This window comes from Ambystoma mexicanum, chromosome 9, assembly GCF_040938575.1.
Source record: "Ambystoma mexicanum isolate Mex_15411 chromosome 9, UKY_AmexF1_1, whole genome shotgun sequence".
In the NCBI taxonomy this organism is placed as follows: Eukaryota; Metazoa; Chordata; class Amphibia; order Caudata; family Ambystomatidae; genus Ambystoma; species Ambystoma mexicanum.
In genome coordinates, this window is record NC_090931.1 from 676620371 (window position 1) to 676644693 (window position 24323).

Here is a 24323-nt window from a genome sequence, read left to right on the forward strand (position 1 = left end):
TTTTACATTTATTTGGGCCAGGAATTTCCCCAGGGTCTCATGTCGGACATTAATGACCGTAAAAAAATGGGGTGGATTACAGGTGCCGGATCTGGAGTTATTTGTATGCAACCCAGCTGGCCCCCACTCTTAGATTGTGCTGAAAACAATCTCTGAAACACTGGATAGATATCGAACAATCAGTAGTGGGGGCCTGTTGCATGGCTGGTGCTGCCGATCCCCTACAGCTCTGTGAAATACTATACAGTTCCTCCCATCAACCAGGGCTACGCTGATAGACTGGGCCAGGGCAGCAAAGAAGTACAATAGGACCACGTTCCCAGTCCCTCTTACTCGCATTTGGCATGCCACTGAATATCCTCCAGGACTTCATCTTGAAGGGTTTACCCATTAGATAGATGGGGGCTGCAGAGGTTGGGACAATGATTTGAAGACGGGCGTTCTCCATCGTTTCAAAGTTGCAAACAGACATTTTATTAGAAGATGCAGGTAGATAAGGTTATATCCAGCTAAGGCATTGAATAATCTATGCTAGGATCTCTAAACAAGCGTTGAGGGAAACAACACAATTGGAAGACTTGTTTTTAGGTGACCCCTTTGCGAGAAGGAAATCTGCGTTGTATAAAGTGCTTAGTACACGTCAGTCTACACTTCTGCATACATATATGGCATGAGTGGAGGAGGAAATAGGTTCCCTGATTGATGAGCTGGCATGGTACATACAACATATGGACCAGGGCGGCAAAATCAACTAGCTGTGTGCAATTACAAGAGAATGGGTATACAATATTGTATGGGTGGTACCTCACTCCTGAGAGACTTCATAAAATTAACTCAAGCATTCCTTCCTTATATCATAGATGCACCCAGGCGGCTTTGGGCTCCCTTTTTTATATATAGGTGGTTTTGTGCCTTGATTCAGCCATTTTGAAAAGGGGTGCTGGCTCAAATTAAGCTAGGTATTGAGGTGTATCTACCAATTGATCACCTGGGGATTCTTTTGGGGAATGAAGATCAAGGTGACAATGCAAATGAATGGTGAAGTCTTGTAAATTGACCACTCATTTTCTGGTGTCGGCCCGAATTATAGTTGCTCATAATTGGAAAACGGAAAGCACACCAGATATAAAGGAATGGTGGGCAAAGCTGTGGTTTGTGGCCGCAATGTGTAGGATTGGAACCTCTCTCAGGGGGGAGTCACTGAAATATCTGGAGGAGTGGGTGCCCTTTATTCATTTTGTTAGTCAGCATGATTATCCAGGGATACACCATAAACCTCACGATTTTCAATCCTTCATATTAATATAATGTCAAGTTTTATAACAGATCACATGCTTCCTCGAATATATACTGTAGTGGAACTATTGAATAGAGCTACGCCTTGGTTGTATGTTAAGGCATGTTCAGAGTAAAGATTGTCATTCAATTTGGAATTGCTTGGTGTAAGGACAGCAATTTGGTATATCATGGACTGCACAATTAATTGCTTTATTGTCCTGGTTTCTATGTACACTATTGTATTTAATAAAATGTGAATGGCAAAAACATAAAACATGTTCTTGGAAGCAACAAACCAAGCAAACATTTTAGGAACCACACACTGTATCCCAAAGAGACAATGCTGTGAACTTTGGGTAGGGACCAGACAGCGGATTTTGTTAAAATAAGAAAAAATGTGTTCTTGATGGGCATGTCCATAGCAAATGTAAATAACTTAAATTTGCAGCTCCAGAGAGTGTGCCCTCATTTGAAGTTAAATTGGTGATGCACACTGAGGCTGCTTCAGGGAAGCCGGATGTACCTAAGGATAACCTTTTCCTGCAAAGTAGCATTGTGCTAAGTACTTGTAATTTATGTATGCCCCGTCGGCAATTTTTTGCCATTGGTATCTTTTGTATTGTGAAGTCAATATATATAACATTCAAACTATTCATTATGACATGCTTTGGTTTCTTGACTTTGTAGCAATCGGAAACAGTGCTTTTACATACAATTAAATAAAATTAAGAAAAAACAAATAAAACTAAAAAAACAGTCAACCCCCACAACTCAGACAGTATGAGACCTATATCTTATAGTTTCAAGTTTTAAGTTGCACCTTCACATTGTAAGGTTCAGTACGAGATAGCTGACATCCTGGACGAGGGTCCAAAGAAGGAAAAGCTGTTGCTTTTCAATCAGCCAGTAGAGGGACTGGTTCTCGAGCTCTGAGCCAAGCCGGCATCAGTCCTAAATGTTGACCAGGACCTGGTTAAAAAGCAGAGGCCGGCACTTCGAACCTCGTGTTCCTCTCCGCCCATGCATTACTGGAAAATTTGGCTGTTCTAGGCTGCTACAGCGAACCTAAAGACAATATCTTTTCCATCCTTACCTCCAGACAGGGAGAGCAAGACACTTGACACTTGGGGAAGGAAGATTTTGGGCTTTTAAAGCCTTGGTCTTCGGTGTGTGAATTCCTCCTGTGCCCTAGCCAAGTTTTCCTTCAGGGCGTGGACTGACATTGCATTTGAGGCTGAGGACATCCCTGAAGGGGAGATGTATGACCATCTTGAAGCTCTGATTAGGGACGGCCAAGAAGCTTCCTGCTCGATCCTTCAGTTGGGTCTGGATACTGCCGACTCTGGGGAGGTCAGTAGCCACCACCACAGTGTTGCAGAGGTTTTCTCGGCTCAGCAAGTTGGTTTTTGCACCAGAAATTTCGGAAAAATCTCTGGACATGCCATTTGACAGCATATTCAAAATTAAGGCCGACCAATCCTTGCTAAGGCCTCAAAACAACCACAAAGTCGCTGGGGTCAGCAGTCCAGAAACAGCGGGCAGCAAACCAGTCGTGCAGATGCCAGGGTTTTTGCCCCTTCGCCTCTTATGTTCAAAGGGGAGGAAGTCAGGCCCCCTAAGGCAAACAAGGATAGCACGGTTAGGTTCGGAAGTGCATCTAGAGGAGGTGCTTCCACCTGCATTTGGCCCTCCGCAGCCCCGGATGTGAAGCCTCCCTGAAGTTTACTTCCACCACCAGACTCCTGTGGGAGACAGAATTTCCCAGTTTAATAAGGCATAGATAATTACCACTTCTGACGCTTGGGCAATAACAGTCATCCACCAGGGATACTGCCTTCCGTTTGCTCTTCGCCCTCCAGACTACCCTTCGGGTCACCAATCCTTGCCTCCTGAACCCTTATTGCTGGAGATATGTCAGCTGCTGGAAAAAGGGGCCATTGTACGTTGCTTGGAACGAGTAATGATTGGCATTTAATCTAGTTTATGGTGCCGAAAAAATAAGAGGGTCTGAGACCCATCCTGGCTCTCCGGCTTCTGAGCTTATACTTAAAAAGTTCAGTTTCAAGATGGGACTTCTGGACCAGATTCTTCTGGACCTGGACTATTGGCTGGTCTCCCTGGATCTCCAAGATGCTTACTTCCAAGTGGACATCCACAGAAGGCACAGGAAATGCCTGAGATTCAAGTTGAGGAACAGTCACTACCAGTTCAAGGTCCTACCGTTCTGACTTTCTTCGGCACCCAGGCTTTTTACCAAGCTGCTGGCAGTGATGGCAGCTTGCCTCAGAAGGGAAGCTGCCTTGTCTTTCCCTATCTGGATGACTGGTTGGTCCGAGCTTGTGCCCAGGATCTGGCATTGGCACACCTGTACCGGACATGCAGCCTATTGCACAGGTTGGGCTTCATCCTGAACTTTACGAAGTCTCAGGTTTTACCATCCCAGTCCCTCCAATTTATTAGTGCGGTCTTGGTCACTCGCTCTCCAAGATGGTCCAAGTCTTACATCTATAGAAAAAGGTTCCTGCCTCTACTTTTCTGCACTTGCTGGGTCTTATGACCTCCTGCATCCTTGTGGTGCCAGAGGCTCGGCTACCCATGAGTTCGCTACACTGGCTCCTGAGTTCCCAATGGTCTTGGTTTCAGGGACAGACATTGGACCTTCTTCAAGTCTCAGCAAGAGTGTCCAGAGAATGGCAATGTTGGTCCCTGAAAGTCAACCTTCTGAGAGGGGTATTTTTTTGGCAACCTTGGCCTCAAGTGACTCTGGTCACAGATGCATGGCTGAAAGGCTGGGGCATTCTGGGGCAATTCTCCTGCAAGAACCTATGGTGAATGGCCTGTGGACCCCATCGGAGTGCCAGGATCACATCAGTGTGTTTAATCTGAGAGCGGTCAGCCCGGCTCTAGTCTTTTTTTCTCCCCTTTGTGAGACACAAAACAGTGTTGGTCCTGACAGATAACACTGTAGCCGTGCAGTACCGCAGAAAACTGGGTAGTGTGGGCTCTTTTTTACAAAGGAGTGTGCAAGCTCCTCTACTGAGAACAAACATGGGTCAAATAACGTGTTCTAATGAATTTCTTCCACTCAGGAGGGTCTAGAACTACCTTTTAGCTCACTGCACCCTTCACAGAGAAGAAATACCAGTTTGCATATCAGTCCTTCTCCAACCCACAAGGGCAATCTAGCACCAAAATGCTAGGCAATTCTCCTCTGAACAAGAGTACTATCAGCAACCCCAGGCACTTGTTGGGCCTCCTCAGTGAGTTGAAGCTGAGCCTCTCTAAGGCACATTGAGCAAGTGGTCCACATCTGGATTACCCAGGGTTACTTAGGGTGAAACCCCAAGTTTCACTTAATTACAGTGTGGGAGCCCCTCTACTGTGAAGGGTGCAGTGAGCTAAAACATGGCTGTAGGCCCTCCCGAGTGAACATAGAACAGGGTATCTGACCCATGTTCGTTCTCAGTAGAGGGGCTCTCACACTCCTTATTTAGTGTGGGCTCCTTTCCTCTAACCAGAGAAGCAATGCAGTTGTGGTTCTGACTTCTGGAGAATAGTGTATCTCTGACAATGGCCCATCCTGTGGTGCTCAGCTGTGGGCTGTGCCTCCTTTCCTCCCTTACTCTCCCTTCTTGCCTCCTTGCACCCTCTATTGTGCTCCCAGTCTCTCCCATCTTCTCCAACTGCGGTGTCCAGTCAAATGGTCGAAAATAAAAGATCGAATTATCATTTGATCGACAGTCAAATGGTCGAAAAAGAAAGGTCGCATTTTTTTATTTATATATATTTTTTAGTTTGGATTGGTAGAAAAATGTTTTTAATAAAGGAAACGTGGGTTTGGCGGGGGAAACCCCCCCCATAAAAAAAAAACAATCAACCATTTTTTTCGATCATTTTAGTGTCGATCAAAAGGCATTCGATCCTTTTGTTTTCGACCATATTACCTACAACCCCAACTGCTACTCTATATCCTATCCTATCCTATCCCTCTCACTAAGTTTGGAAGGAAAGAGTTCAAGAGTGATACCCTAGTCTCCAACCCAGGCCTCTCTATCCGTGATACCCACATCAGCACTTCCTCCAGACAGACTCTAACTGACATCCTCTTTGCCGTTCCCTCTCCAGACCTTTGGACCCCTCATATGGTCTCTGCTCTCTCTCCTCTCCCATTAATGGTGGCACCCGGCTGGAGGTCCTCGTGGCCCTTTTCCATTCCTCCAAGACCATCCTCATTGTCTTTCTAAATGGTAAAGTCATGGTCCAGGGCTCTCAGCCCAACCTCCTCCTCCTTTATAGGCATCTCCCACGTCTCATCAATTTCCTCCCTTCTCCTGCCACTCCTTCTAACACCTCTCTGGCCCCTTTGCCAACTGCTTCCTCCTTCAGCGCCTCTCTGGCACCCACCTCCTCCTCCGCTTTGGCCCCTATGCCACCTCTGTCAACTGCCTCTGCCTCACTCCTGGACAGCACCTTGGAAGTCTTTCAAATGTGGCAACCTGCTCCACGTAGCTACTCTCAGCTCTCGCTCTGATGTCAAACATTCCTCCGACATCTGCCACCTCCTTGAAGACCTTGACCTGGATGTCCTCGCTCTCACCAAGACATGGTTCACAGTCAGCACTGTCACACGTTTTTACACTCTCCACCCCGAGGGCTAAAAGATCCTATCTGAGCCCAGAGCCAAACAGCCCGGAGGTGGATGGCCCTGATCTTTCTGGAATGGGTTCCTGCTTCGGTCATTCCTACGAAGGCCTACTCCTTTGAATGCCTAGTCTGCAGTCTCTCTATCTCTCCTCGCCTCTCTCTGACTGTGGCGACCATCTTCAGGCCAGAATCCACTGAAAAATTGATACTGTTCAGATATTGTGTATCAAAGGTATTTATTTCACATGATACAAAGTTTACAAAAATGAATCAATCATGTAAACAAAACACAATTTAAAACATTGCAGGTGACGAGAACTCACTTCTGCATTGAACAAACCAATCATTCATCAACAATCATTCACAGCCATACATCTACATACAAGAAAACATATACCAGAATTAATTTGTAATATGAAAAGACATACTAATTACCACATGGGCGAGAAATAGAAAAAATGTCATATGTCAACAATTATAGAACATGTCATCAGCAGTTGGAGTAGATCTGGATGATAATTATTACAATTCATTTGATCGCTTATCCAACTATCTTCGGTTTCTGACCGGTTTCGACGTGTTGGAATTATTTAATCCACGTCTTCATCAGGGAAAAATAGTGTGCATAGAAGAGAGAACTTTTCATCTCACGAGTTGGAAGAAATCATTTTTACTCCCACTTAATGGTGCCACAACCAGTTATTACATCAATATGAAGCATAGGATGGCTATAGTGGTCTACTATGATGCTTATAGACCCGGTGCATATTCTGATATGGCTGTACTTCACCACGATCGTGTATAGCTCACACGGCCATTTAGAAAAAATGCACGTCCTTCCGACTGGCAACCTCAACGACGGCGTTGAGGTTGCCTGTCGGAAGGACGTGTATTTTATTTTTTTGTAATTTTCATTTGCATTTTTAAACACAAGCATTTGAACATAAAGAAAATGATAAGACAAACTCCCCTCCCACCCCCTTGGTCCGCCGATAGTCCGTGCTCGGGGAGAGACCCCTACGGTGCTCTGATGCGTGGTGTTGATAGTCCATTTTGGGTTTTGACTTCCTGCTGGTTCGTCGGAGGGTATATCCGTAGTCATTACCCACCACGGGGCTATTCCATTATTCCCATGAGGCGCATGTTCCTTGGACACCAGACTCCTCGTGCCCCCTCCCTTAGGTAGTCCAGTAACCTTGACCAGTCTTTGCGAAACCTTTTGTGATCCCCTTGGAGGGAGTAGGTGAGCACTCCAAAGCTACAAAGTTCCAGATTCTCGCCACCCATTTGTGGTCCTTTGGAGGGTCTTTGGACTTCCATTTGCACGCCAGTACCAAAGCAGCCACCATCATCATGATGACGTAGAGCTTGCGACCCGACTTGGAAGAGATTTCCTGCAGGGTCCCGTCCAAGCCTATCATTGCCAAGCCTATATTCCCTTTGCCCTTCACCCCCAGAACTTGCTCAATTGCCTCTTGTATACCCACCACCACACTCCCTCCGGCAGCGCTGGGTGGTCCACAGATACATTCTGCGCAATCTTGTCAGTGTTAAGTGCCATTGAAATAGCAATTTTACCCAGATCTCCCTGATTTGGATAGATCTTGTGAGTCTGGGAATGTACGCCCATAGTTTTGTCCAATCTGCTACCTCTATTGTCACTATGGTGGAGAGTTCCCATCTTTTCATGTAGGGCCTTGGAGGGGGGTCCTCGCCGGACTTAAGGTGCTTGTATATGGCTGACGCCACCTGTCTGTCCCCTGAGTCCGTGGTTAGATACTTTTCGAAGGGGGTTAGTTGGCCTGTCCCTGCTTCTTTCGTGGTAGCGTGGAGCAACCAGTGCCTCAGTTTGGCGTAGCTATACCTCTCCTTCTCACCGAGGGCGAAATCTGATTTGCATTGGTCGAACTGTTTACCTGGTTACCCTCTATCATGTCTCTGAGTTTTAGTCATCCCGCTTGTTGCCAGGCTTCGAATTTGGGTGATTTGTGACCCAGGGTGAATTGGGGGTTGTTGCATAGGGGAGTGACTGGGGATGGGTATGTGGTGATGTGCGCTTTCTTCACCGACTCGTTCCACAAATCTCCCACTACTGAGAGGATGGAGCTATTGTACATTTGCGGAGGTCTGTCCGCTCTGGGTCCCCACAGCACTCCCTCCAGATTGCCCCCTACGACTGCTCGGTCCATTGGCCCCAGATCTTCCCACGGTCGTCATTTTGCCAGTCCCTGACGACACTCATGTGGGCTGCTAAGTAGTAGGCCCTAATATCTGGTTCCCCCATGCCCCCTCTGTTCGTTGGCAGGCTCATAAATTTAGTGGCTACTCTCGGGGGTCTGTTATTCCACACAAATGTACTTGTTATTTTGTGAATAGATCTGAATAGGGCCGGCGGAACGTGGACTGGGAGGGCCGTGAACAGATCCAGTAATGGTGGTAATAACACAATTTTTATGACATTTAAGCGCCCTAGCCATGTTATAGATAGGGGGCCCCAATCTTTCATTTTGGATTTCAGCTTCTCTATAAGGGGTGGGTAGTTTGCTTGGTATAACTGCTCCACCGTTTTGGCCAGTTTAACTCCCAGATAGGTTATGGAGTGTTCCACCCATCTATATGGGGAGGTCCCTCTGAGTTCTTGTGCGACGTTATTCGGGAGGGTGAGATTCAGGATCTCCGATTTACGCACCTTTATTTTCAGTCCGGTCACCACCCAGAATTGGCTAAGTTCCCTTTCTATTGCCCCCAGGTAGAGCTCTGGCTGGGTTATAGTTAAGAGCATATCGTCAGCGGACACGATGATTTTGTGAGCCCCTCCTGCAAACGGGATTCCCACTATGTCCTTGTTGGTTCTCACTGCTGCTAGGATACAATATGGGGGAGAGCGGGCACCCATGCTTGGTTCCCCGCCGGACTTCTACTGGGTCCGAAATGTGCCCATTGATGGACAGCCATAGCACCGGCTGCTGATAATTGTCCCTTACTCGATCCACAAACTTGCCGCCAAATCCCATCCTGTCCATGGTTGCAAAGAGGAATCCCCACCCTACCCTATAGAAGGCTTTCTCAGCGTCTATTGCCATGAGGAGAGCGGGGATTCCCCTCTTGTGTGCTTTTTCTATCAGGTGCACTATTCTCCTTACATTTTCCCCAGTCTGCCTGCCCCTTACGAAGCCTGATTGGTCTGGCTGGACTAGCCTGGGGAGGATCCTGTCAAGCCTTGTCGCCCACATTTTCTTATATGAATTTTGGCATTGACTTTATCAGCGCAATGGGGCGATATGCCCCACATTCTGTGGGGTCCTTGTCTTTTTTGCGTATGAAGATGACTTTCGCGTCCTCCATAGATATAGTGATGGCCCTATCAGTGCCTATTTGGTTGAACAGTTCTGTCATGTGAGGTATTAGTATTTCTTTTTGTCTTGTAGAACTCTGTGTCAAATCCATCTGGTCCCAGGGATTTATTTGTAGGCAGTGACTTTATTGCGGCCCGGACTTCCTCCCTGGTTATGTCCTGTTCCAGGGCTTCCCTTTCCTCCTCTGTTATTCGCGCCAGGTCACTCTTGGCTATATAAGCTTCCTGTAGCGGTGGTAAGGGGTTGTCTAAGCTGTATAGCATAGTGTAGAACTGTTCCAACTCTCTCTCAATATCCTAATTATTGGTGCTAACCTTATCGCCTTTGGCTTTAATTTTCAGGATTGTTTAGTCTTTTTCTTCCCTCCTCAACAGCCTGGCCAGTAAGCGGTCTGATTTGTTGCCTTTGATGTAGTATTTTTGCTTCAGGTGTAATAGATTGCGTTCTGCCGCCCTTGTTTGTATTAGGTCTAACTGGCCCCGGGTTGCCCTGTACTCCCTTTTAGTGGCTGGGCTCTGAGTCGTTCCCATCTTGGCCATTATCTCCTTTAGTTTGGCCTTTAGACGATCCTCCTCCAGCCTCAATTCCCTATCTCTTCTTGCATTAACCGCTATCATTCTCCCTCTTATCGTTGCCTTGAAGCCTGCCCATCTGACCTGTGTGATGTTTCCTTGGCCCGGTTAGACTCGAAGTAAGCCTCAATCTCGTTTGCAATTTCTAGGGTTAGTGTGTCATCTTTAAGCAGTGGGGCCGGGTACCGCCACTTCCACAGGCCTATTGGTGCCCGGTTTCTTTTTAGATTGAGGGTTATCGGGTGTGGTCAGAGAGTATGATCGTGCTGAGTGTTATGCCCGTCACTCTCCCCAGGAGCGCTCTTGAAACCCATATGTAGTCGATCCTGGAGTGTGAACGATGGGCGTGCGAGTAGAAGATGTAGCTCTCTTTGTCCCCCTCCTGTTCCCTCCAAGCGTCCACTCTTCCCTCCAAGCGTCCACCAGTGCCAAATCTTGAATTTTCCCCATCAGGTCTCCTGAAGGTCTCCCCTATTGCTCTAGCGTGTTGTTGCTCCTATCCTTAGTGGGGTCCCATGCCATATTTAAGCCCCCTGTTACTATAATGGGGGTTTTTGCAAAATTTTCAAGCCTGGTCAGTGCTTTTTGGATGAAGGCGTCTTGGCTGACATTCGGTGCATACAGTGTGGCTACTTTGTAGGCCTCCCTCCTCCCCTCCGGGGTTACTGCTAAGTATCTTCCCTGGTCATCCTCGTCTGTCCCCTTCATGGTCAGGTCCAACCTGTTCATCAGTGCCAGGAGTACCCCTCCTTTCTTATTGGGTTGAGTGGCTTGGAATATTCTTGTGTATCTCCATAATTTAATTATTTTCCTATCCCGGGACTGGATGTGTGTAACTACGTCGGGCTGCTCCCGTCTAAGATATGATCTTGGGACTGTTACTACTACTCATTGTTGCGTATGTGTGTTTTGCCTATTTGTCTGGTTCCCACTGTTGAATTGAGGTCATCCCTTAGGTTCGCCCCCAACCCCTTGTGCCCCCTCCTCCACGAGCATGCCAGTCCCCCAGACCTCTCCCCCTCCCAGTCTGAGCAGATTCAACTGGCCTCTAGCACCCCTCGAATCCTCGTCTCAAGAGTTGGACCCTTGAGTAGCCCCAGGCCTGCCCTGTGTGGGATCTCCCATCCCCATTCCAAGAGTCCCTTGACCCCCCCCCTTCCCATAAGGCCTCTACTGCTTTTATTTGTTTAACCTTAACGTAACTCAACTTAGCTTAACGTACGCCCTCCCCATGCGAACCGATCGCAGGATAGTGCCTCTTCCTTCTGCGTTCTCACTTCGGGGCTTCATCGAGGATTTGCAGCTTGCCTTGATCCTTCCCGGTCGGCGGGCCCCTAGGGGGAGGTCAGTCTTCTCCCTTCTTGGCCCTTTTGGGCCTTACTGTGGACCATTCCCATGGCCTGCGGATGCTACGTTGGGTGTCTGATGGGGAGGCTGATGGACGGCCGTCGTCTTCAATTCCGAGAAGGGCCGCTCCTTGTTTGTAGTTATTTTTTGCTGCCTCACCCTTGCCAGTCAAAGCTCACCCTGAATGGGTGGGTCCATCTGTAGAGAATCTCTCGTTCTCTCAGGAATGCTAGTACTATGCCCATCTTCCTACTTTTGATGAGCGTAGATTGTGCTAGGTCCTGGTATAGGTATATTTCAGCCCCATTGTACGTGATCTGCTTCGCTTTCCTGGCCTTGGCTAGTATTATTTCTTTAGTAGTGCAGTCTTGGATGGCGGCCAAGACGTCTCTTAGTCTCGCCCCTGGCTCCTGCCGGCGGGGGCTCACCCTGTGGATTCTATCAAATGAGATCTCCAGGTCGGTTTCGGGATCCAGACTCCCCCTGAAGATGTTCTTGGTTACTTCCTCTACATCTTGGTCCTGTATGTCCTCTGGGAGGGATGTGATGCGGATGTTAGATCTCCTGGATCTGTTTTCCAGGTCCTCCGCCTGTAGCTGGAGGTTGTGGGTGGCCGCCACAAGTGTCTCCAGCAGGGCATCTGCTTTCCTTGCGTCTTCTGTCAGCTCCTGGAGTGCCCTTTCGTTCGTGTCCACCCTTTCCTCGATTTTACTGGTGTCTCTTTTTATTTCCTGCAGCCCGTCCGCCTGGTCTTCTCTTAATGTCTTAGCATGGTCTGCATAACGGGTCCATCTTGTTCCACCTAGTGGGGTTTGTCCCTGAGACTGAGAGCCAGTCGATTGTGGGGTGCTTCCCAGGGGTGGGGGCGGGGGGCTCTGTCTTTGGCCCATACCTTAATGAGCGCGCCTTCCTGAGTTTTTTTTTTTTAGCTTCTGGGTGCTGGTAAGTACTCTTTGCTCCTGTTTTTTTCGACATTGCAGGCAAATGTACCGTATGGTTGTGTGCCTCAGGTCTGCTTAGTCAGGGCCTTCTCGGCGTGACTCTCGCCCCCAAGGATAGTTTGGTTGGTTAACTGGGTTCTGGGGAGCTTGTGGTGCTCCCCTCCGTGCCGCCGGGCTCCCCGTTTGGGCGCTGCTCCCTTATTCGGTGTGAGGGGTTTAGCGAGGGGGTTCTGTTCAAACCCTCCCCGAACCCTCTGGGGTGGCTGTCCTCCGTGTTATGCACCTTCTGTGTGGGGGAGGTCCAGCGCTCTTGACAGGGCGAGCAGGCCCTCTTTCCCTCTAACTTACTGCTAATTCACCACTACTGCATGCACAGTCTGATGTCTGTCCAGGAGGTGAAGTTACTGTGCCAGAGATGTCTGGTTGACTGCTGCTGCTGGGTGGTCTGTTGGCTGCTCTGGTCCCAAGGGACCCTGATCCTGCTTCAGCACCTGAACCCGCACCCTGCTGAACTGTGCGCTCTCAATCTGAGGGCTGTGCGCCTCCCCGGGTGTCCCCCACACCCTCGGGAACAGAGGGCTCTGCTTCACTTGATCTGGCCGATGGGAGTTTCAAAAGGGGTTCTTTTCCCCCCCTCACGGCGTGGGCCCCGGCCTCTTAGGGGGACGGGGAAGCGTTAATTTGGGTGTGCCGCCGCCCTGCTGCTCCCTGTCCCCTTGGCCCGTTGTGCGGGCCTCCGGGACCTGCTGCGTCCTGAGTCACCGGCTCGGCCTGTATCCTTGGTGCACTGTGCCTGCCAGCAGCGCTTATGTTGCCATTGTGGGGGGGGCATTGTGGGGGTCCTAACCTCTCCCCTCTGTGTCCCTGTGCTCTGGTTGTCCCACTCCTTACCGCTGCTTTGTCCTCGCTGAGGAGCAGGGCTGGCAGGGCCGCGTCATGGATGGTTCACTCTGCTCTTGCCACTTCAGGCATTCTGCTGCCTGCTCTGACCCGATCCCTGGGTTCCTTGTTCAGATGGTTGTCTGTGTCCCTCTGATGAGCCACCGGGTCGGTTGTCGCAGTTCGGCTCACCTGCGAGTCGTTGCCCCAATGAGGCTCTTCTCGGCGCTCCGGTCCCAGGGGAGCCGGGGCCACAGTACTCCAACTTGGGGGAGGGGATAGGGCTCGTCGCACCCCCCTCTGTGAGTTCTTAGTCCTCTATCCCCTTGCCTGCGGTGGTTGCTCGCTCCTTGGTGCGCTGGTCGAGCGGATGCTGGGCAGACGGGCTGCTCCGCTGTGAGAGGCTGATGGGTGCACAGGATCTCTGCTGGCTGGTCCTTGCTCTCCGCATTGGCCCAGAGTTTCTAGAGGGGGCCCTGTTATGTATCCAGGGAGGATTGTTTTATCCTGGCATTATTTGCTTTGTTTGACATCTTGGTCTCTGTTACTCTGGTGCTTCATGTTCTGCCTGTCATCCGTGGCTACCTTTGGCCCTGGCACCTTGCCCAAGATGGGAGGTCTGTTTGGGGAGGGGTGCTTTCGGTGGAGCGTGTCTGTGCTCCACTCCCCCAGTCTTATGCACAATGGCTTTGTCGTGTGGTTTAGGTATTTGTGCCCGTCTCTCCCGCAGTATATGGTATTCAATTCACCTAACCTGCACTTGCTCCGTGCCCTCTTGGTTCAGTCTCTAATATGATGCAGAAATCCACGCTGTGTTCCGTTGACGTGGCCTCTTCTTGTCTCTTGTGTGGGCAGGGTCCGTAATGTCTCCTTGCTGCCCCCTGTTGTTTATTTAGTGGGTAGCTCAGAGCTTGGAGGACTGTAGTTGATTATTTACCACGTACCTCTGTGTCCGCCCCTTGTCAAACATCCCTTATTGTGTGTCTTGCAGCATGGTAGGGGGCATTCCGTAGTCCGTGGTGATTTATACTGTCATCTGTTCCCACTGTCCTTGTGGTGAGGCCTCTGTCTCGCCTGTAGGTTCTCCCCTTTCTCTGACTTCCTTGGTGCATGCTATTGCATGTGATATGTCCCCTTCAAATCAGTCTTTCAGCCGGTGGCACCTACACACATCAAACTGCCCGTGGGTAGGCTTTTACTGCCGTTTCATCTGCTTTCTTGGTTCCTCTCGGTGGTAGTATAACTGGATCCAGGCCTGGCGCACCATATCTGCCGCACCGGTGCACTCTCTGCTGTCTGTGTGCCGTAGTGTCGGGCAGGTTTACCCAGGTCCTCTCGTTGGGCCGTCTCAGCTTCTGTCAGCACCCCATGCAGATTGAATGGAAGCGCTTGGCTTCGAAGTGGTGCACTAACCAGACCTTCCTGGGGCCAGGGTGTCAGTGCCACTTGGTTTTTCTGGAAGGCCACAGCGTTGTGTGGGTCAGTGCCCCTTGGTAATCGGCTTGTTTCTTGGCTAAGCATTGTGCCATTCATGGGTTGCTCTACCTTGCCCGTTACGGTTTTCTTATTCTTTTCACACTTGTGGCCGCGCTTGCAGTGCATATGTTATGTGCCACCTAGTTACTCAGTGCCCTTTTGTCCGCCTCACTATCGGCACTCTGTGTTCCGGCCTCTGCATGTCTTTCGATCTCGTCCATCCAGCCTTTTATTCTGCATCCCGGTTTCACTGCACCCGCGACATACACCTTAGCTGCTGGCCGCCTTGTTGCATGAAACCTCGTCTTGCTCGGAGGTGACCGCTGTCTATTGGTTTTGTATTCTCGACTCCCCCTTCCATGCAATCCTCCTGCTTCTTTTGGATCGACTTGATTCCTATGTTCAGACAATCACCATATCCCACGCCCTTCGCTGCGTGCAAAGTCACTCGGTTGTCACATAGGATCCCTGAATTCAATGTTACAGTCCACAGTGTGTAATGTTTGCTACACTTTGTCCCGCGTTGATGTCTCGAGCGGTCAATCTCTTGCCCTATTCATATCTGCTACAGCGTATCTTGTGAGCGGCTCAGCTCCGACCAGATGTTAACGCTGTTGTTACCTGTGGGTCCGCGAGAAGGTACTCCTTCCAGAAGCTGTGTCACTACTCTGATCCTTTGTCCTATTTCTGTGTCGCCGCCATCTTCCCTCGCCTCCTTCCAAGTGTCGCCAAAACTTCTTGGGTGCGCTACTCCCTCTGATCGGCTGTATTCTTCTCCTGCTATTCAATATTACATGCTCTCCACATTCATGTGGAGGTGGCTTCAGTTTCGCTCGTTCCGGCTCGCGTTTTCTTGCCGATTTTTGACGGATCAGTGACGGATCTCGGGAGCTTGCAGGATGTCCATTTTATCACGTAGCCATGTAGCCACGCCCCCCTAGACGTCTCGGGCATATCCACATTTTGACACAGGCGGCAGATATGCTGCTCAGTTGGAATATATTTGTGTATACACCTTGTACCGTTAACAGCGGAAAAGTATTAATTTGGAGAGACGCAGCCTAAAGCTGCAAACCAGCGGGCTAGGATTTTTACCTAGATAAGCCTGTGTCCTTAAATAAGACATAGTAACTCCAGCTACATGCTTGTAGTTTCGTAATGTTTTGAGATGGGCATAATTACTTGGCCAGTCCCATTTTTCCATCTTGTTAATATAGATGCTCTTCGAGATCTCGTACTGGGTACCCCTTTTTAAATCAGGAAACCAATCAATCAGTTGGAAACATTCTTCATTAAGTCTCCGATATCCTTTGTTGTTTATTTTTCCCTCTGTCCCACTTAGGAGCATTTTCCCAATATACCCAACAAAGGGCAATTGGGATCGCTCCTTGACTTAATGTAGAGCGTCCCTCTACGGATCAATGCCTAGGCCTTCAGGGACACCAGGCCTAATTCAAGTCTCAAATAGGCCATACAGGTCGCTTTTCTCCAGACGGTCTGTTCTAATACGTCCAGCCAAGATAAGTCCTTCATGACTTGCGCTTCTAATCCATAGAGGATTGCCGGCACAAAGCTCTGCTTGTAGAGTTTTAATATTTCCTCCATGGTATAGCCTGCTGTCTGTCTGGAAACTGTGTTAATGACAAACGTTAATTGGCTGGCTTTTTGCCTCTTTCCTTCAATGAGAATATCATGGGTACCTCTTGCAGACAGCTCTATGCCCAGATAGGTATAATTACTCACATATTCTAGTTTTCCAATATCTCCTAAATTGACCCAGTGGATTTTTCCACCTGGTTTGACCATCGTTTTGGTCTTGTTCATATTGATGACAAGATTGTTTTTATCGACATATTCCATCAGGGCACTGAATTTACTTTTCACACCACTAATGGTGTAGTCCATTAGGACCGAGTCGTCAGCATAGAGGGCACCAGTCACTAGGCTGGTACCTATTTTTACCGGACAGCCCATTTCTGATGAAACCGAATTAGGATTGGGGTGGGTAATCCATCACATAGCCCATTTTAAGAATAGAAACCTGATGTAGTCTAACCAGGGCCGTCACTTCTGGGGTAACACAGTGAACCCTTACGTAGTTTCCACCTTTTGAGGCCACCTGTTCCACAAAGCTAAAGTCAGAAGTCATTAGTATTTGAAGAGCAAGGACCTTGTTACATACTGTTAAGAGATCCAATCTATTTGTTAGTTTGTCTGTAAATGTCAATGGGCCTCGACCCATTGTAAATTAATTTCTGTACACAATCAGAGGCTCTCATTCAGGGGTGCACCCCCTACCACTAAAGCTAGGGACACACCACTTGTGCTCGGCCCAGGTAGCGGCTGTATTTGATTTGCCTCATTGGACGTACTTTGCCTAAGAGAAGGCTGGCAGTCGCTGGGTGCCACAGGTGATATCTTGGTTTCTTTATTTCCCAAAGATTCCCCTGGCTGATTTCCGTCCCCAATTAACCAGTTTGTTAAGATGCCAGCTGACTTTTGTAGCCTTGTTTGCTTCTGTACAGCTTTCTTCTGTTCTTTCTTATTATTCCACATGTCGGGAGAGATCATTGTTGAATTCAAGGGCTCAAGTGAGGTCGTTAGAGGGGGGTCTCCACTCCAGCACACAATATTGCGCGCCTTTGCCCGCTTTGCCAACCTCTCTCCTTTCTCGACATGAAAATTGAAGTTTCAGGTAAATTTTCTTCCCTTAAGATCAAGGTCTCGAGGGCTACAGAGTTGAGCACATTTTTATTCTGACAGTCGATAGAAAATAAAGTTGTCAACTCTGGTATTGTGTTACCGGCAGTGATTCTAGCACTCCCATATCTTGCAGTCCCTCATCAAGGGATTCAATAATCTTGCCCTGTTTCTATACTCATTCCAAAATGACCCCACACAATTTGAGCAGTATTTTTATTGCGAAGTGCACGACGCAAGTAGATGGTTTGTAGCCGTTTGACCTGACCCGTCGCTGCCGGGTACTGTACTTAGGTAGACTTCTTCGTGTAAGGGAAAAGGAAATAAATCAGGGAAACTGAAAGATGCTGGCTCACTTCCTGAAGCAGACGGGGAGGGAGCAGGGTGATGTATGCTCGCCTACTGTGGAACAACCCAACCCCCCCGTATCTGTGGTATTAGCAGTTTCTCCCATGCAGAACCCTGTGGTGGCTTGCAGGGAGTAAAAGAGCGCCAGTAAGGAGTTATTGTCTATGTCGCCATAATCTGAATTTGATCCGTTAAGGGTGACTCCTGCCACTTCTTTCCCAGGATCTAAGAAAAAGGCCTTCGCCTATTTGTCAGGCTCGTAATAATTGGTAATTATCCCCACTACGGTTGGGGGCGTGTTGTTAACAGTTAAAGCCCTCTCCGCCACCCTTGTGGAAATCACCTTGTGGGCTGAAGTATTTTTAGTGCATGTATCCGCACATGTGGCGTCTTACCGTACGGCTTGCCCGTTCTCAATTTATAAGTCCTGGACTTGGTTGTTGCTTTACATGGCATAGCCGGCTCTGAAAAGTTCACGATATCGTGTAGTACAGCGGTTTCTTCTTCTGTTGGTCCAACACCACAACCACCAAACACTGTAACACTCTGCTGATTGCACTCCATGCAACGCGCTTCGCGCTGCCTTCTGGATAATATACAGTCTGCTGATTTAAAGGGCTGGCAGACACAGTGTATTCCAAAGTTACCAGGAGCTGATACTGTCACCAAACACTGTAACACTCTGCTGACTGCACTCAGCACAAGTCCCATAATGCCTGTGGTACTGGGACGAGGAAGAGGGACCCGAAGTTGATGAAGCATCATGAGCGATCTAGTTGTTGTGGTAGAAAGCACCTTAGCTGGCCCTTTTAAAAGTAAGAATGAATTTCAGGTGCGGGAAGAAGGAGAAGCTGATGGAGTAGTAGAGGCAGCCGTATGCGGGAGACACTGTGGAGACAGGAAGCACCAGCTGAGGCTGACGCAGGAGAAGAAGCGTGGCCGTGCAGAGAATGCGCAGCTAGAAGCGGCCCTGAGGACAGCTACGCTGTGTGGGAGATGAGCGCCTGACACACCGTGGACCGCTCCGGTAAATAGTTGAACCACAAAGCACACAGATCTGTCAGCACTCCCCTGAAGGACTGTGCGTACCGTGGCAGTCAGACCGGACCCGGCAAAAGCGTAGAGGGACCCGAGGGGATCTGCTGCAGTACCCGCCAGTCAGAAGGAGATGCAAAGGAAGACCGGTGAGTTGGCCTGGAGCAGGTGAACCCGGGGCACTCTGAAAAAGGCTGCTAAGCAGAACAGATTTTGAATACCGAACAAATGATATGATATGGCATTTATAACGCGCCTATACACAAGTGTTTCAAGACACGAATGAAATAAGGCAGACTGGGTGCAACTCTCCTAATAATGGATACCAATTGGGAGATAATTGTAACCCACATTGCCAAAGCAGCAGTACAGTGATTCCAAGGCAGCCAGGGCGCAACTCTCATAATACGGGACACCAATTGGGAGATAATTGTAACCCACATTGCCATGGCCGCATAAGAATAATACAAGGGCATTCAGGGCACAACTCTCCTGATAAGGGTTACCAATTGGGAGATCATTGTAGCCCGCATTGCCAGCAGCCAAGATAGAATACAATTGTATAAGAGTACAAAAGCTGCAGGAGCATAATCCTCCTTATATGAGATACCAATGGGAGAAAACTGTAACCTAAAATGCCTACAGCCAAAAGGCAATAAAAGAATAATGCAGAGACAGCAAGGGCGCAAATTCCCTTTTATGGAATACCAATTTTGGGAAGTGCTATAACCCACATTGCCAATAGTCAACAGACTATACAGAGAAGAAGTTATTGTTAAAGCCTCCTCACTTAGGATCTTGGTGTGGAGAATATTAGAACAAGAATTACCACTGAATACAATTGTAGCAGTAGTAGGAGTTTTTATCCTAGCAGGTGAGTAAACCAGGAAAGGGACCAATAGTATCTAGTCCTGGTAGGCGAGTATACCAGGAAAGAAGAAGATGATTTAAAGTACTGTGGTTGTGGTAAAAGGTGTGTTGAAAAGGAACTTGTTAATTTAATCACCTTGTCTTAATGAACAGTTGCATTACAGAAAGGGAATTCCAAGCTATCCTGACTAATGTGTTTCCTTGAAGAAGAATATGATCTGCTAATAAGTGCTTGGCCTTTGGGAAGAGAACAATTGTCTTGGTTTATAAACTTGTGTTTTGCTTTGCCAAGCAGGAGACTGTGGAAAATAACAGTTGATTTGATTTATGAACTAGTCTTTTGCACAAGAGACATTCACTTTTCCAAGTAAAAGGATACATTGAATGGAAAATACTTTTGGTGCTACTTTGAATGAAACATTGTTATTGTACAGAATTTTCTTGAATCTGAACTTTGATCAACGTATCCCTAAATTGATCCAGGGGAAGGGAACCCAACCCTGGTCACAAGGAGTACTTTCTAAAGCTTTTGAGTTTGAATTGATATGTTATTTTGTGGAATGGAAAAAAGGCAAACAATCCTTGTACAATGTTGTTGTGTATATTAGTGTAGGGGTAAGAGACGTTTTGGACACCTGGTCATTTTTCTTTAGTCTTAGTTTGTTAGACAGGGACATCCTTGTTAGGTTAGGGAAAGATAGGCATTTGTCTCACCCCTTTTTATTTAATAAAGTGGCAACCTGTGAAGAAACTATACCTTTGTGTCCGTCTCGCATTACTGATCCCTCCCAGTTACTATAGATAGACTGTGTTCCCTTTAAAAATGTGTCCTCCGCTCCTACTTTGCAAAGTACCTGCCTATGAAAGCTCCATTTCACCCAGTCCAATCCTTCTCTGCATCAGGGTTCCTCAGGATTTTATATACACCTTGTCTTCCTTTACTTTAAAACTTTTATAATGCACAAACCATGGGCATCAGAGCGCAGACAAAAACATAATACAGGAACAGAAAGCCAGAACTAGAGGTGAATACTCAGCCGGAACTGCCAGAGTGGATCAAACAAACATCCGCGTTTTCAGTTTTTTCTTAAAGGGATCAATAGTTTTCTAGCATCTAAGATCTAAAGGTAGATTGTTCCAGGCTTTTGGAGCTGCAATGTAAAAAGCTCCCTTTTCAACCTTCTTGGTCCTACATCTGGGAAGCATCAAATACTTCTGGTTACTAGATCTAGGGCCTTAAGCCCTGTCTACATTTGAAGGTAATAACTAGAAGGCGAAGAAGAACACATGCCTCCGCAGGGAGCCAATGCAATGCTCGTCTAGCAGCCTATATGTGGTCACGACGAGATAGTCCCACGACCCCCTAACTGCACCATTTTGCACCACCTATAGTCTGTTAACATCTGTTTTGCCAAACCCAGCCAAGAGGCTACAACAGTAGTCTAATTTAGACCCAACTATTGCTCTAGCAATTGTCTCAGCGTTGGCCTGTGAAATAAAAGGTCTAAGATGTGCCAGGAGCTTAATGTAATAAACCACTGCAGATACAAGGCTCCCAATATGGGATTTCATGTTGAGCTGTTGTTCAAAGACCACACCCAAGGTTTTTACTTTCTTTTGGGGTGTTATCTTGACATCTCCAAGTTGAAAAATATTATAGGAAGGACCAAGCTTGGCCAACATAGACTAATTGCCGACAATCAGCAACACAGTCTTTTCCCTGTTCAATGCCAAGTTATTCCACACATCCAGTTCTCAACAGAGGTATAAACTCTCTTCAATTCAGTCTCATCCTGGAAGTGGGTACCAACGATGGGGATGACACACTGCGTGTCATCCGCATAATTAGTAACCACCACCCCCTCCTGCTCCAAAAGGGCGAAGAAGGGTGCCATGAAGATATTCGGCCTCATTACGACTTTGGAGGTAGCCATGCCCTTAATAAGTGCATGGCTGCCTCCAAAATCGGGTCCGGGTTCCCTGAATGGGGAAATACCGGGCCATTGCGAGTATGGAGGGCCCGGTATTTCCTCCTTCAGGGAACCCGGGCCGGGTCCTTCCCTATTCCCATTTGAGCCCTCATAGGGCTCAATGGGAATGGGGAGGGAGCTAACAACGAAAAACCAGATGTCCAGAGCGGGTCCCGTGAGGGGACCTCGTAATAGTGCAGAGTGGGTTTTACGACGCTGGCACCATTATCGGCACCGTTAAACCCATTCCGCACTTCTCGTAATGAGGCCCATTGTATAAGCAGGCAGATATACATGCACCCTGCGGGACACCAAATCTAACCGAGACCGCCTGAGCTTCTGCCCCCTCATAGAAAACTCTGCTCTCTCTGTCGTCCAGGAATGAGGCAATCCAGCAAACCGCTGCTGGAGAAAAATGAGCAACTTATAATCAAAGTTGAAGGGTTGACCAAGTCGAAAAAGGCCGACAGGTCAAGTAACATCAACATGGAGGATTGACCCTTGCTTACATGTTCCAGAAGCCTGGATTTCAATTCAAGAAGTGCAGCCTCCGTTCTGTATCCTTTTCTGAATCCTGATTGGCGACAATTGAGAATGGAATAATGATTCAGGTGTTGAGAGATCTGCCCATACGCAATGCGATCCAGAAGTTTCAACAGAAATGGTGTGTTAGTAATAGGCCTGTAATTGAGCAGCACCTCATTGGAAAAAAAAATGTTTTTTTTAGGATGGGGTGACATGTCTGTGAGGGAGGTATTCACCAACTTGCAGATGGCTTCTAGGCAGATCGGTGGGCAAGTTTTGATTATCATAGCCGAGCAAGGGTCACCTTTGCATCTGGTGACCTTCAGCTGTTAAACTACGACCGACAACTCACCCACCGTAATTGTGGAAAAGTTAAATTGGTGGATAGTCGAACATCTTACGAACAACTCCTTCCTAGTCTCACTAGAAGCCAAGAGAAGAGCATCTTTTTTGTGAACTATATTCGTTCTAATGCCATTCAGCTTATTTTGCATGGCATCCTGAATTTCCTGACATCAGGCCGCATCCTTAACTAATTGGCTGGCATTGGGCTGATTGGTAATTACTTTTCTTTTAATATGTTAATATCTTACCTGTGACAAAGCTGCATTGGTCCTCTTTGCGCCTGTAGGAAGAGCAAAGTGATGGACCTTACCCAGTTTGGGGTAATACACCCATTAGTTTTAGATTGAATGCATGCAGAATGCCTCTATTTAAGACTTATATATTAGTCATTAAGCCTTATAACCCAGAATAGGTTGTGTATCGTATGTAAGATCAGCCACAGGCAATGAAACACACTTGAATCAGAGGATATTGTACATGCATCAGTGGCATGGCAACTATGTTTTTCAACAAATTTGCTCTCTACCTATAGATCTTTCTTACAGACAACCAGTTTACTCCTGTCAAATGTGGTGGTATCTCAACTGAAAGAAAACTAATTCAATCAATATCCCGGTCTTTGTAATGACACGGGTATCCAGACCCACTAGGCTTGACATATACATCCAAACCACGGTACTACATCCTTTAAGTGGGGACTGGTAGAAGGGCATCATTACAGTTGTTGATTAACAGAAACCTGAAGAAATGTAAAATTCTTCAAGAAGGAGTTGAAAACAGACAAAAAGGATAAAAGTTGAAAACGTTAAAAATACAGTTCATCCAACATCTCTAGCACATTATTATAAAATTTAGTTAGGTAGTAGATCAAATTAATGTTGTTTCCATGCATGTAGCACTACCAGAGTGTCATCGGGGATGGGGTTAGAAGAGAGAGGTTGCTAGTGTATTCCCTGTGAAGTGAATTACGAATAGGGCTAGACTTGTACATTCAACCAGTAGATGTTTAGTCGACTCAATAGTGTAATCTCCACAAAGTCTACACAATCTGTGTCGCCGTGGAATTTTAAGCCAGGCCCTTACAACCTCCAATGATTCTGCTTAATTACATTTTCTTTTAAGATGGTTTCGAAGTGTGATGTTGATGGGAAATTAGGTTAAGTATGCAGGTTGATTAGCGCAAAGCTTTGTGTGCGATGTAAGGACTGCTGTTGGTAATGCAGGCCAAGTTGATGATTGTGTGCTCATATTTCCTTATTAATGGGGATCAGCAGAGGCAGCATGTGGGGGACCCCCAAGAAAAGGACTTTGAGAAGGGGCAAGAACAAAAGACTGACTTTGCTGGACAACCTTTACGAGATGCATTATGCAAAGTCAGTCTTTTGCTACTGCCATTCAGACCCAGATCCATTCTTGCTGGCTGTAATAATGGCTTCTTCTGATTGTTTAGCATTAACTGAACTTGGACTTTTTAAGAGTTTTAATGACTTATGTTACTTTTACTAAACTCCATTGTATTCCATTAATCAAATTCGGTAGAATAAAAACCAGAATCAACGTTGCTTGGATTTGAAATCCCGGACCTTCATTATACACACTCAGTGGAACTACAACATGCCCTATGTTCATAGCATGCATTGATTACTAGCCTGGTAATTTGAATGTAATGTTAATAATATGTTTTTTTTTAATACATCCTGTTGCTTTTATTTCATCAGATCGTAAAATTGTAATTTATTTCCAGGTCCAAATTGTCAGAGTCCTTGGAAAACTAACGAGTCTGAGTTGGCAGATCTACCGAGTAAAGTCCTCCTTCACTACACACCTAAGGTACTGCAAACCCCATCTTGTTACATACATTTGCCTGATTTTTCTTTCTGCTTTGGATCTTGCTTTTCGGTACAACTTGAAAGCCATGCTCCATGCCCCATTATAGGAAATCTAACTTGGATAATGATAGCAATAAATGTCTATTTGAGCACAGATTATTAAATGTTTACCCCCAACCACAATGTAAAAAAAGCCATTTATTTCAAA

The 24323-nt window shown here is 47.2% G+C and overlaps 1 protein-coding gene across 3 annotated transcripts in view; it reads left to right on the forward strand.

The window, feature by feature from the left end:
• Window positions 1–24323, forward strand: part of NBEAL1 (neurobeachin like 1) — a 2018929-nt gene that overhangs the window by 566279 nt on the left and 1428327 nt on the right. For all 3 annotated transcript variants that reach the window (XM_069615520.1, XM_069615521.1, XM_069615522.1), the window contains one exon: window positions 24031–24116. In XM_069615520.1, coding sequence (XP_069471621.1) covers window positions 24031–24116 — 86 coding nt within the window. The remainder of the gene's footprint in view (window positions 1–24030; window positions 24117–24323) is intronic.